This window comes from Amblyomma americanum, chromosome 7, assembly GCF_052857255.1.
Source record: "Amblyomma americanum isolate KBUSLIRL-KWMA chromosome 7, ASM5285725v1, whole genome shotgun sequence".
NCBI lineage: Eukaryota > Metazoa > Arthropoda > Arachnida > Ixodida > Ixodidae > Amblyomma > Amblyomma americanum.
Window position 1 is genome coordinate 6,330,416 of NC_135503.1, and position 14,581 is coordinate 6,344,996.

At 44.2% G+C, this 14,581-nt stretch overlaps 1 protein-coding gene across 1 annotated transcript in view; it reads right to left on the reverse strand.

Moving 5' to 3' along the window:
* Window positions 1–1,819: 1,819 nt before the first annotated feature.
* Window positions 1,820–14,581, reverse strand: part of LOC144098334 (NAD(P) transhydrogenase, mitochondrial-like) — a 57,482-nt gene continuing 44,720 nt past the window's right edge. Inside the window, exons 13-16 of the mRNA XM_077630897.1 lie at window positions 13,818–13,969; window positions 10,258–10,522; window positions 4,151–4,362; window positions 1,820–2,426 (exon numbers count right to left, since the gene is read on the reverse strand). Of these exons, the coding sequence (XP_077487023.1) occupies window positions 2,277–2,426; window positions 4,151–4,362; window positions 10,258–10,522; window positions 13,818–13,969 (779 nt within the window). The 3' untranslated portion in view covers window positions 1,820–2,276. The remainder of the gene's footprint in view (window positions 2,427–4,150; window positions 4,363–10,257; window positions 10,523–13,817; window positions 13,970–14,581) is intronic.

The following is a 14,581-nucleotide window of genomic DNA, read 5'->3' on the forward strand; positions in this document are numbered from 1 at the left end:
ATAAAATGCTCGCATTATGTAGAGTGCAGGCCAACGAGCATTCATGCCACATACAAGGCCTCAAAATTAAGCCAATAATTTACAGTAGAATTTCAAAAACTCTCCCCAGCGGCAACCTGCGGTGCTGCGCTTTTGCCCGAATCCGCGCTCGTTAACATCAGCAGCGGACTGCTAGTATTGGTTCGCACGCGTCGGCAGCCGGCGGAGGGGGCGAGTGCGAGGGGCCAGCTGAGGAGCGCAGACATTTCAACGTGCAAAAAGTGATGAGAGGAGAGGGAAAGGCACGAAGACATGGAAATTCAAATCTTGACTACAGATAACTCACCTTTCACAAAACGCATCAAAAAAATTCTTGCTAGAGGATATTTGTGAAGCAGCGTCCTTTAGCATCCTAGGCACATCACATCTTTGTTGAGACCCCCTTTCACAGCCCCTTTATGTGTCCCCTGCTTTCACATGTGTGCTCGGTTTAACTATGTTAAACTCCACCACTTTTTTTAATCTAGATTTGCCCTCTTTTTTTCTTCCCTCCAAACTGTCCTATATATGACGCAGATTTCTGCAAATGTTACACCGGCAACAAACGCTGTAAAATGCCTTAAAATCATGCCCACAGCATAACAGCCACAGGATGTGCAACTCGCCAGGAAGCGAAAGTTCGAACAGGACGTGTTTGGTGACATGACTCTGGTGCTGCAGTCTTGTTTATAATGCCTCCATATACTAACAAGTACAGCAACATGCGCTAGTAATGTATGCAAGCGCGCAAACCTTGGTACAGTCGCTTATCTTACATGCCTTTCACCCTACCTATGAAGGTTCATTGTCATTATAGTTTTAGCGAAGCAAAGTTACTATTGCTGCAAATAGCTGGGAGAGCCATGCACTTGACAAAAAGTAAGTGATGTTCAATTCCCAATCTTTTTGTCCTGTTCTCAAAACAAAAGGTGGCCAAATCGCCTAGTTCTTGACTCCACTCAATGACTGCTTGCACTGGGACATGTACAGGTACCCCAAAAGTAAAGCAGAGCGTGCGTGTATGGAAAAACTGCACTGTATTGCTTACGAAGCTGATAAAGCAAACATAAGTACAGACTAGACAGCTGGATGTACGATGTGTGTTCTTGCTGTATGCATGCACATCCACTGATAAGACTGCACCAGATATGCACGTTTTTCGAAACTTCTATGCTCAGTTTTACATTTAGGGCAGCTGTACATAATGCACCTGCATGATGTTAGTATGTGCACTGCCCCCGTCTCCAGCAACCACTTGTGCTAGAAAAATGATAGAGGCAACCCAAACTTGCACACAGCCAATTCATTAATTTCAGGGACTCATTTTCTTTACTACTTTTATGGAGCTACCAGACTCTTTACACTGTACCAACGCTGCAAGTTTGCTGGTGCACAATCAGACCATTGCTTTCCTTAGGATAGAAACATTACAAAGAATTAAACAAAAACCTATCACTAATGAACTATGGTGCCTGCCATATGCACACTAATCCTCGAATTATTCCGAGTACAGTTTGAAACCAATGACTATGCGAGCTGTGTTGGGCGAGAGAAAGCAGCAGAACACTGCAAGGCCGATGATCTGTTTATGAAAATATTTTTTATACATATTCTTTAATGCATTGAGCACATAGCAATGGGCTGAGCCTAGTTCTGTCCCAAGTCTTGGTTGAATTGTTCATGCTGTTCGTGCCCTGAAGAAGATAACCCAATTACGGAAGGTTTAAGCCATTCCCACTAAAATTGTAGAGCTGGGGAATGGTCCCAGAAGTAAGCTAGTACAATGATAATGGCACAGGAGTGCACAGACATCATCTCATTCTTTATTCCATCGCTGCGTTCAATATCGCAAATCCATCAGAACTCCTTGCTCATATAGCGAGCAGATCCAACATGCATGAAAAACAGACAAATTGCCGTGCTGACCAGTCTTGTGAAGTCAACCGACATCACAACTCCAAGCTCGTTTCTGACTGACACTTCCACAACCAAACGGAAGTTTCTTATTAAAAAAATTCTATATATAACGTATAAAAGCATCCATGGAAAAAAGGTGACATCAAAAATAGCTTAACAAATGCAGTGGTCAGGTACACTACCCCAATTTTGCTTTTTAAGTGTATGTTGTATGCATATTGCAATGGCACGATTGAACTTTTAACAGCACGTAGCTGGCACCTCAGGGAAAGAAATGAAAAAAAAAAAAAAGACTGATGAAATTCTGGCTTTTACAGGCACTGACATAGCCTAAGCCCACATCAGGACTGGAAGGATGCTTGAACTTTTTGCAGGAGAGCATCGCATGTCTTCTTTGCGTCACCCAGAAGCATGTTGGTGTTCTTCTTGTAGAAGACTGGGTTGTCGACAGCTGCATAGCCTACTCCCAGACTCCTCTTCATAACAATGACCTAAAAAAGACACAAAAAATAAGAGGTGTTTTGACAAAATTCTTTTTACAGGCGCTGATGGGCCCTGCCGTTTACAGGCATAATAAACAATTCATCTTCTACTAATTATATATAGTGAACCAATTATTGCATTACATGGTGTAAAGCCACAAGATATACTATGAACCTATGCATTAAGTGACTGTTATATCAGGATTGCAAAAGCATAGCACAAGCCACTGTCCACATCACATACTCCTTAGTTATTTAGGTGTGAAATCTACTACATTCATTTGCCTCACTGAGCAGCTTTCAGATACTATACAGATACTATGTACACGAAGTGTAAGAGGGGCACACAGCTTGGCGTGTTAGCCTTCTCCACTTAGGTAATGCCTGTGATCTCCTTAAATCAAAGTTCCATATTTTGACAGATGGAAACATCCTAACACAGATGAAAAAAACAACAAAAGGATACAGTAAACCTTCTCACTGAACTTGCATATCTCTAAATATCACTAAAGTCAAAATTTTTCCATTTTGCACAATGGGCATTGCGTATTTTCCCCATTTACCTCATAATTTTTTTTGTGACAATACAGTAAAGCACATTAATTTGAAGATCAAGAGACCAGAAAAAATGGTTGAATTATTCAAAAGCTCCAATTATTGAATGACACCAAAACATTTATCAAGAACTGCTTGCACCACAGTAAATTTATTTGGTGAAAGACTGGGCAATGGTTGCCTAATTTTGAGATAAGAACAGCGCAGCATTGACTATTTTTCATGTTTCTATCAATGCTTCATTGCATGCATGCTGTCGGGAGCACTGAAGCAGAACTCCTCCAAAATCATAATGGTGTCCTGCATCCTTCACAGTGCGATGTGGTGGAGCATCACCCCTATTGCGTCACATCCATCATAAGCGGCACAGCTGCTCGTGAGGCTTCACATCACGAACAGCGAACGGCACGTGACAAGAATGCAGTTTCGGCGCACTGGAAGAATGGAACCGCACAGAAGGAAATGCAGAAAACAGCGCCAAAGCGGCAAGAAAATAAAAGGGGGAGAAGAAAACACCAGCGACGACAAATCAGTGTCTGAAACATGCTCAGCTGGGTTAGCTTGGTCGGGGCTGCTGATGGTCGGTTGAGATGCTGATGCTGCGGGCTGGTGCAACGCTCAGAAAAGCGAAACCGAAACTCAGCAGTCGGCTGTTCTTGAAGTCTGGGCCATTCGTTCACTGTCATGCCTGCTGTCGTGTTCACGTCAAAGGTGTGTAGGCAACTCTGCAGCATAAAACTCAGGTTTCGAGTCGGGCTATTTTGATGATCTCTTGCTGTGCTGGTCGCACCTGGACATGGCCTCCCATTGGAAGCCCATTCGAATTAACCGGTACGAAACGCGTAGAGCCCGAATTAGTGAGTTGACTTAGACAGGCGCTTCCTGGGGCGAGTCAGCAGATCAAATTATTCGGATTTCTTAATTAATAGAGGTCAAAGAATGAGCACCCTTGCCAGGAGAGCGGGTGGAGTTGGTTATGTATGAGGTAATACCTACATGCATGGCGGAATATGTGTGTGTTCTTTTCGCATTTTTTTTTGCCGGTCCAGATATACCTAACAATAATTGGTTATAACGATCAGCTGTTCTGGTTTTCTCAACATCATTATAAGTGGACTGCACTGTACATGCAGTACGTATAAGAGGTCTTGCTTCAGGGTGAACTCTGTGCACATTACCTTCTTAGAGTTCCAGACCTTCAGGACAGGCATGCCAGCAATTATGGAGTTGGGGTCCTCTTCCGCTGAGGAGTTGACAGTGTCATTGGCCCCAATGACCAAGACTAGGTCAGTTTTGGGGAAATCGTCGTTGATCTCATCCATTTCCAAGACGATATCATAAGGAACACCGGCTTCAGCCAGCAGAACGTTGAGCTGACCAGGCATACGGCCTGCAAAACAAAGCCCACACAGACTTAGATAAATAATGAGAGCACTTTAGTAATAAACATCAAGATATTTGTAGACTGATTTCTGCATACACCTTCCACACAGCGTTGATAGTGCAGAAAATTTGCAACACATACCTTGATAAAGATTAACCCCTCTCTCTCTATCTCCCCTATATTTTCTCTTAGACAGTTTCTTAACCTCCTCCTTTTTTGGCAGCTGGTGAGACAATTATATGCAACCTTAATATGTCATGGATACATTTGCAGAAGTGTGAAGTGAAGCCTCACTCTTCTAAATGCACTTTTTCTTTTTGGGCAAGTAAAGGATCTTCTTGTTGATAGCAAGTACGGAGAACATTGAAAGAGGCTCAGTTACTCAGGTGCACTAGAGATTAGAACAAAACAAAACATATGATGATAGCCCTTTCCAGCAAGAAACACATCATCAAATATTCACCAGGCCAGCAGTGACAAATCTTAATTCTTCTACCCTTATTTCTTTACCACTAAATCTATAGTAAAATACAGCATAAAAAAGAGGAATTGTCAGCATCAATGACTGCAAACACAATAATATTGCACTAGAACATGTAAGGACCAGTATGGGTGGCGTCATCACGTGTCACAGTCAAACACTAACAGACATCGGAACACCACGGGGTGGCGTGAGGGGTGCGACAAGCTGACGAGGGTGTGTTGCGAGTGTGTGGTGTGTGCGGAGCATGTGTACATCATGGCCACGGTGAGTACAGAAGAGTGCAGTAAGTGCGTGGTAACTGCTTTGCAATAAAACGTGTCCTGACAAACTAATTATGCTTCATACCCAGACGTACAGCAAGCATATTAGTCAATTCGTAATCCACTAAAAAACCAATTGACAGCAATCAGTCCTCAGTCTGTTCTCATTTGTTCTAACATGGCTGTCTGAAAAGACAGCAAAGAAAGAACTTCGTGGTCTAAAAAGACAGCTATGCCCTGCAAGCAAATCCGTCTGAGCAGACACGTGGAAATTGCCGAATTTCCCCTTTTACAAGTACATGTTATGTTAAAAAATAACAGACACACTTGCAATGTTAATACCTAGCTTTGAATTTGGTAACAGAATGTAATGTGAAACATTTGTAGTAAAAATGGCTTTGCTCCACGCACAACAATTTTTTGTAATAGTTTTGGATAAACAAGTGATACTACAGTTGAACCTCTATGTAACGAACCTCTATGTAACGAATTCCTGGATTTTACGAAATTTTTCAATTCCCCAGCACATCCCCCATTGAAGCCCATGTATAGGCGACCTCCATGTAACGAACTCGTTGCGGCAGTTGACCTTGATGTAACGAATCCGTGGCTCTGATCATCGAGCTGTATCTTGTAATGTTTTGCCCGAAATTTGACCGGGCAGTGCGCAACTTTAATGAATATTGTTTAAGTAAGTTTTTATATTAAAAGGTAAAGTAGACCGCGAGCAGAACGCTTGCAATCGCAGCAAACAAGCAGACCTCAGTGATGATGATGATGTTGAGCGCCGCTATCGCCGCTCCGTGGCAAGCGTAGCAACTTTTAAGCTTTCATTTTGTAGCTTGACACTAGGTGGCACTACTATGACAAATTTTTCGTGGTGTTGCGGCGCAGTTATGGTAAGCCTTCTTCGTCAGCGTGTTGACGTGTGTGTGTTGGTGTGTGTTTACGGTGTCGGTTCGTTACGATGAGTTCTGCTGTGAGGAAACGCAAAGTTTTGTTGCTTGAAGATAAGCTCTCGATTTTGAATGTGGTTACCGCCGGCGAAAAAAAGAAGGATGTCGCTGCCCGCTTCAATATACCAGCGAGCTCCCTGTCAACCATTCTTGCTGCAGAACAAAGCATCCGCAGTGCGATGGAGTCGGGCACAAGCGCCCAGAAGAAAAGACTGAAGACGTCGACGTATGCTGATGTGGACAACGCCGTGTTTGCATGGTTTTTGGACAGACGAGCACAAAACGTGCCCATAAGTGGCGCGATTTTGCAGCAGAAAGCCATAGATTTTGCTTGTATCCTGGGCCACGACGACTTCAAAGCGAGTAACAGCTGGCTACAAGGATTTAAAAGCCGGCACGGTGTCGTCGGAAAAGTGGTATCTGGCGAGTCTGCCTCCGCAGACAGCGATGCTGCTGCCTCGTGGGTGGCCAAGAAGCTTCCCGGCATTTTCAGCCACTATGAAGCTGCCGACATTTATAATGCTGATGAGACGGCCCTGTTTTTTTAAATGTTACCGAGCCGCACGTTCTCACTGAAAGGAGAAGACTGCCGCGGTGGAAAGCAAATTAAACTCCGCGTGACGGTTTTGCTTTGCGCCAACACTGATGCCAGCGACAAGCGAATCCTGTTTGTTATTTTCCGCAATGCCCGATCCGGATGTTTTAAAGGAACAGGGCGGATGCCAGTAAAATATGTGGCAAACTCCAAAGCTTGGATGTCGCGGGCAATTTTTTACGACTGGCTGAAGGAGCTCAACCAAGATGTCAAGCGACAAGTTCGCAGCATTTGTTTGCTGCTTGACAACTGCTCCGCGCACCATGTGGAAGGCCTACAGCTTTCTAAGGTCGAGCTGCAGCATTTGCCACCTAACTGCACTTCTCTGGTACAGCCCTTAGACAAATGGGTTATTAACAGCTTTAAATGCTGTTACCGGCGTCGATTGATACAGAAGATGCTCCTGGACATCCGCCTTGAATGGCCAACAAAAGTGGATATCTACCAAGCAATCGAAATGCTTGCTGCGTCGTGGCAAGAGGTCGGATCACAAGTGATCACCAATTGCTTCGCCAAGGCTCAGGTAAATAAGGCCATTCAAGCTACAGTCACTGAAGACGAACCTTCAAGCCCACCCGAGGTCGCAGAAGCGTGGGATGAACTACGCACGCATGAACGGTGGGGTGCCCGACGGTGTCGAGCTGTGCAACTTTTTGTTCGTGGACAACGGCGCCGTGGCTACGGAAGAGATGACTGATGCGGCACTTGTCGAAACCGTTAAAGATAGCCTTGAAGGTGACGGTTCGTCAGAGCCTGATACGTTTTGTGCTGTTCCCACCGCGAGGGAACTGATGGACGCGGTGGACGTTCTGCGCCATTTCGTCGGCTCGCAGGACGATGAAGCAGCCATGGATGCCTTAGTTTCCTTGGAGCGCCGAGTAGTGGCTTCGATCGGGCAAAAACAGCAAGCGAAAATTACGCAGTTTTTCTCTATTAAATAAATTCTTTGAATGGCGAGTTCACTTGAATTGATATCTGTCGAATTTTTATTTCGTTTTGGCATAATCCTTACCAGTCTTAACCCAAAACTGCATGTAACGAAAACCTGGATATAACGAAAAATTGCGAACTTTTTTCAATTTCGTTATATCCAGGTTTGACTGTAGCTACATTTATAATAGTGCGGACTCCACCGTAGACACAACATCTTGAGATGTCTCCCACATCATATGCCAAGAAATAGGCATGGTGTGGTATGTGGTGTGCGGGGTTTAACGTCATGTCTGGAAGCAAAGCATGGGCTATGGGGGATGCCGCAGTGGAGAACTCTGGATTTATTTGGACCACAGAGTTCCTCAAAGTGACCTGGAGGGACGGAGGGAAAAGCAGCGTCATTGTTTCTGCGATTCCATTTGTGGGGCCCAGCTTGAACATTGGGACATAGGGAGACACACAGACCTTGCACAGAGCACTTTGCAACTAGCCTGGAAGACTGCAGAATGGCAAGCGAGTTTCTCAAGACCATTTCATCTTCCACGGGCATGCCATGAAGATGTGTTTTGTATTTGGTTTGGCTAGTGTTGGGCTGAAAATCCAGAGTCTACCGCAGAGCCATGGCTGTGCCATGATACAGTAGCTAAGTCAAGTGATTTCAGCCACGGTGGTCTCCACCTGGTGCAGATTAAGTTCTTTTAGTATAGTGTTCTTACTTATTTAACGAATTTAACGTGAGTGAATGTTCGGTATTATGCTCATATGAAAATTAGCAAAGCATTCCCTTGAAGTTTGCCTGAGAAGAAGTTGCATTGTTATGACTAAATCTAGCTCGTTACTTCAACGCCTTCCTTCAGACGGTGGCTTTTTGGCCCCACAGCTAGCGTAGCCAAATACAACGCCAAGGTGCTTGTGTGCTGTGCGATGTCAGTGCACATTAAAGATCCCCAGGTGGTCGAAATTATTCCAGAGTCCTCCACTACGGCACCTCTCTAGTCCTTTCTTCTTTCACTCCCTCCTTTATCCCTTCGCAGTTCAGGTGTCCAACGATATACCAGACAGATACTGCACCATTTCCTTTCCCGAAAAAACCAATTATTATTATTATTAGCCAAATACAAAACCTCACCTTTCCGGCATGCCCTTGGTAGACGAAGTGCAGTACCAGTGGTTTCCCCTCTAGGTATGTATGAGAGACTATTACTTGGACCATCTGGAGTTTTATATGTGTCGAGATCATACAGCACAGGGGCATTTTTGCATTTAGCCTCCTGAAATGTGGCCACTTTGGACGGGACTCGCCCCCGCGGCCTTGTGATCACTGGGTGAACGCCAAACCCACTGACCCACCATGGAGAGTCGGAGAAAAAGGCCGCAATATAAAACGGTTCCAGACTGCATTGCTGTTCACCCAGCTGACTACCAGGGGAGTTGACATACACCACAAAGAGTTAGAGATACACGTCATTTACTGAAAACAGCATGTCAGTAAGGCAGAAAAAAAATAAAAAATAGTAGAGCTAAGATACCACCTTAGCACACCAACCAGCAAAAGCTGGTTAGAATTAGTGGTGTTTCTGGTAGCCAACCTGACAAACAAATAGCTGCTTGGCTTTGCTTTTCTAATTTGCGCATGTTTAGCTACTTGGCTTCGCCTCTCTTTTCGAGCATGTTTAGCTATTTGGCTTTGGCCTGTTTGCTTCGAGTAGATTTAGGTGTTTCACTTAGCCTCTCTGTTTCGAACTCACTGGGCCACTGGGCTTCGTCACTTTATGAGCCAGCACCACCTCTAGCAGTCAACACGCTTTCGACATTCCCGTCGGAACAGAGGATACCCACTTCCACAGGCATGGTGAATCTACACGCATCCCACTACACAAACTTTTCGCCAACATCCATCGTGGACTCCTCTTTACACCTCATCAACGCAGCATTGAACTCCGCAGCTGTGACTTTTGAGTAAAGAAAATGGCGCAGTAATTGTCTCATGTCTCGGTGGACAGCTTAACTGCAGCCACCGCTGGCTTGCGAGGGGGAACAGGGAGGAAAGACACAGAACAGTGCCAGGGGGGTTGCAGGCAGGCAGGTGACAGTAAAAGAAGAAAGAGATGCCACGGCTTGCTGAGGCACAAGTGGAACCCCACACTAAGGTCTGCACCTCTTTTTCCCTTCTTTTTCACTCCCTCCTTTCTCTTTTTCCTAACGGCACTGTTCTGCAACTTTTGAAAGCTTCACTGTTGACTCTGACTGACGTTCTAAGCACTGCAATCACATAAGTTGTTCTACATGCATCTGCTTTCACAACGTCATTTTTATAAGTGACATAAAAGTTATGCGTAATAGAAGTAATAGAAGTTATGCATAATAGTAAGAAAAACGCTCTGTCAGAAACAGATGTTTAATGCCTCATACACCTTTCCACACTAATGCTGATCATGCAATGAATCCAAGCAAGCAGACTGGGTGCTACGTGTTCAGGACTTAGGGACATTTTTCCTGTAGAGAGACTTTTCTGAACAGCACCAGGTTTTGTATTAAGCCATTGCATTGATCCATTCGTGTAAGCTTAGGCTATGCACTCAAGTTTCAGCAATGCTTATGTCCAGTTCTGTGCTCAGAGCAGACATTAAATGTTTTAGGACTACTTCAGGAGGAAGTCTTTCTGGGCCTCACCAGCGACGGGATGAATGCCAAAGCGCACATTCTTGCCCGCAGCCCGCAGGGCCTTGACCATCTCGGCCAGCGGGTACTGTGCCTTGGCAACACAGAGGCCATAGCCTGGAGTGATGATGATGTCCTTGGCGTCGCGAATCATGGACACAGCCTCATCAACGTTGCATTCAGTGTGCGTGCCTGTGATAGCCATCGGCTTGCCCCCACCGGTACTTGAGGTGCCGTAGCCACCGAGAATCACATTGGGAAGTGATCGGTTCATGGCCTGCACAGAAAAATGGGGAGATCCAAGCAGATTCTTGTGATGCCTCGCCAAATTTCACAAAACATGATGAACAACTGAAGTTAATATGCCTTGTCGGCTTACCTTGCAGACATACAAAACAAATGCAAGTGCTGCTTCAGTAAAACCATAGTGCAGATGTGCAGCCAGCTATTAAAGCTATTTAACAAAGTTTTCACAATTCACTGCAAAGCAAAATAAAATTACACACATATTGTTCTAGCAGAATGAAAATCAAAGTGTGTGCTAATGGCATTTTTCCAAAACATAATCAAATATGAATAATGCAGCTTTGCTAAGAAAACAAATATGAATAGTGCAGCTAAAACTGAGTCAAATAGAAATCAAACAGTGAAAAAGCCAAATCAAATATTCGTGTTGCAAGAAGGAGCTGTGGCTCAGCTCAATATACGTCACTTGCAACGTCCAACAACGGTCCAGGCCTAGCGTTCGGTATGCGATTGAGTTACACACCTCTGGGTTGTAGTCTTCTTTCACCACCGTGACTGAACATGGCTGCCATGCTACAGTATGAATATTTGTTATACTTGTGACATGAGAAAATACACTGAAGGGCTGGTGGCAGCACTACAAGATGCACTATAACTCGTGGAGTAATAATTGTCAAATGGCGAGTCAGCATATAGTCGACCCCGTATATACTGAAGTAAAAGTGCCACAAAACAGCTCAGTATAGTATCGATGATTCAATACAAAACATGCCAACATATATGCTTATCTGCAAACTATATAATCAAGAATACGATGCACCCACACTAGCTGTGCACTTCTTGAAGTGTAGTGCCATCCACCAACATATAATGGCAGAGCACTGCTGGCTAGGTCATTAGGGTAGCATGCTTTGCGTTAAAGCAGTAGTGGACAGTGCTTTGTAATAGCCATCGCTTATCATAAGAGGTCTAATCTCATTAGCGGTACACTAGCAAACACAATCACCTCATAAAAATTAAGGTGCAGTTGGCTTCCCCAATGACTTCGCTAGTAAAGCAGGCCAGGCGAGAGACACCACTTGCCTTAGGTCAGCTAGGTGGCCTCAACGCTTGACAAGCGGCACACCGTACACCGGCTTCTCACAAGGCAGCGGTGTCGCGTAGAAAATGGGTGCACAAGATTGAAGGCTACCCCCAAGCACACTCCCCTAGTCACACAGCTTTACAAGGCCTTCACGTGATTAGCGCTGTTAGTAGGTGGCCAAGGCCTCACTGGGATGGCTAGCAACACAGCCGAACCAGCTCCATGTATGAAAACTGATCGCATGAGTGCCAGGAGAAGAGCCACTCGCAGTGTATTCCCCTGCGGCACTTCTCGAGATTTTTTTTTTTTTCTTCGAAGCATCTTAGAGCTGTTTTTAAAGTCAGTGACACTGGCTGCATTTGAAATCTACGAGCCAGAATGGTAGGGCCTTTTCGTGCCTAGAGAAAGAAAAGGATCATTTTTCGAAAACAAGAAATAAAGATGGACGTCGTGAAGTTCAGTGCACCTAGGAAGTGCTATCTGCTGCTGTAACTTTTCCTTCTCTCATGGAGTGGAATGTTTTACTAACAGAAACTAGCAGAGTTTTCGTTGTGTAAACAGCTTTGGATGATAAAGAAAATAACTGGGCATAAATGTGTTTTCCTGAAGAATAGGGCTACAATTTTTCGAAGCATCTTAGAGCTGTTTTTAAAGTCAGTGACACTGGCTGCATTTGAAATCTACGAGCCAGAATGGTAGGGCCTTTTCGTGCCTAGAGAAAGAAAAGGATCATTTTTCGAAAACAAGAAATAAAGATGGACGTCGTGAAGTTCAGTGCACCTAGGAAGTGCTGTCTGCTGCTGTAACTTTTCCTTCTCTCATGGAGTGGAATGTTTTACTAACAGAAACTAGCAGAGTTTTCGTTGTGTAAACAGCTTTGGATGATAAAGAAAATAACTGGGCATAAATGTGTTTTCCTGAAGAATAGGGCTACAATTTTTCGAAGCATCTTATAGCTGTTTTGAAAGTCAGCGACACTGGCTGCATTTGAAATCTACGAGCCAGAATGGTAGGGCCTTTTCGTGCCTAGAGAAAGAAAAGGATCATTTTTCGAAAACAAGAAATAAAGATGGACGTCGTGAAGTTCAGTGCACCTAGGAAGTGCTGTCTGCTGCTGTAACTTTTTCTTCTCTCATGGAGTGGAATGTTTTACTAACAGCAACTAGCAGAGTTTTCGTTGTGTAAACAGATTTGGATGATAAAGAAAATAACTGGGCATAAATGTGTTTTCCTGAAGAATAGGGCTACAATTTCGTGAGCATGAAAGAGTGTGCCATGCGTGAATTTTTAATGTTATTGAGCAATTCGTGTTATTTTTCTGAAATGAGGGTTCCAAATATATGTGCACAGATTTTTCTTGATAGTAGAACATAATGCATGTCTGAAAAGATTATATTCTGCTGAAGAGGAATTCGTTAAATTCAGACAATAGCACTATACCGCTGCATCTGATTTTTAAGGGAGTGATCTACAATAATTCGATGTATTCAAGTTTTATATGTTCGGGATTAACTGTACTCATGTGATATGTCATGTGATATGTCATGTGATATGCAACTGTCATGTGATATGCGCTCGAAAATTAATTTTTGCTTCTGGCGACGACAGTGAATAAAGTAGTGTCACATCTCAGAAGATAAGAGGTGTGCGAGCTATTAGCCATGGCCTCAAAGATCAGACATCGTAGCGGGGTTTACTAAACTGCCTGAACCCTGTCACATCACTCAATGTCTAAGGTGATGCGTCGGTATTATGAACACTGCCACAAGAATGAGCCACGTCACAGCGCTGCACCTACTTTTCCGCGCAGACTGATAGTGGAAGCAATGGCATGAGCGATCGAGTGCGACCTGTTTTCGAAACAGTAAATGAAGAAACCAAGGCACCTTTCTTAGTGGCAATTATTTCAAAACTATTCGAAATGTTCGAATAGTTTCAATTAATTTTGTACATGCACTATCTGATTTGTTATCAAACCAATAAGGAAGATATCTGATTGACTTTTCGAAAATTTCTGATATTCATGCACACACATACATAAATTCTGTACACATGCACTGCCATATCATGTTCCCCACTCAAGCACACAGGTATTGATGGGAGCACAACACAAAAATTACAAGACTCAGTAGAGGACTTGCATAAGTCAGGACATATGAACCATGCAGTTGCCACAAGCAACAAGCAGAATAACACAAAAAATTTCCTGTGAGAAGAGAGTGTGACACTAATGGGCCAGCACCTTGCACATGATGTAAGAGAGGATGGCACCAGACGAGCCAATGAGGGCGCCCACGATGGTCATGAGGTTGTTGTTGAGCATGAAACCTTCAGCACACAGCGCCCAGCCAGAGTAGCTGTTCAGCACAGTGATCACCACGGGCATGTCGGCACCTGAAGAGCAGCATGCAAATGGCACAATGTTGTTGCACCTCTTCATAAAAAACACTGCTGCCATGCCAATACATGCACTTTAACCGTGGTTTGGGCCCACGGTATTCAGAAGCAGAAACTGCAAATTTCTAGGGCCTGCTTTTTTTTTCTGAAACTGCACACGGCCTTAGGAATGACAGAACGTGAGAAGAAATGCCCCAGTGCGCTTTAAAAATTTATTACAGCAATTTGTTTAACCCGCAGTTTCGATTTTCCCATGGCCTCTAACACAAAATGTTAGCACAAAGAGCTGCTCTAGGTCATGTGTGCACAAAAAACAGTGACACGTTTGTCATCTGCTTTGTCAGTCACCTGCTCAAGTGCATGAATGCGACTTTTTGGTGGTTCTGTGCACTATCTTCCTGTGTCACAGCTCACCAAATGAAATCAACACTGTAGGCAACAGAGAAGTGCCGCAGTAAATTATTTACGCCACACTTGCCGCAGTGCTTTGAATGGCGATTAAATCCCTGGTAATGTGGAGTATCAATGCTAGCTGGTCCACACTGTGCTTTTGCAATTGTCGCATCTGCTTTCAATGCTGCTGCCACACATGAATGTGTGACGATGGTG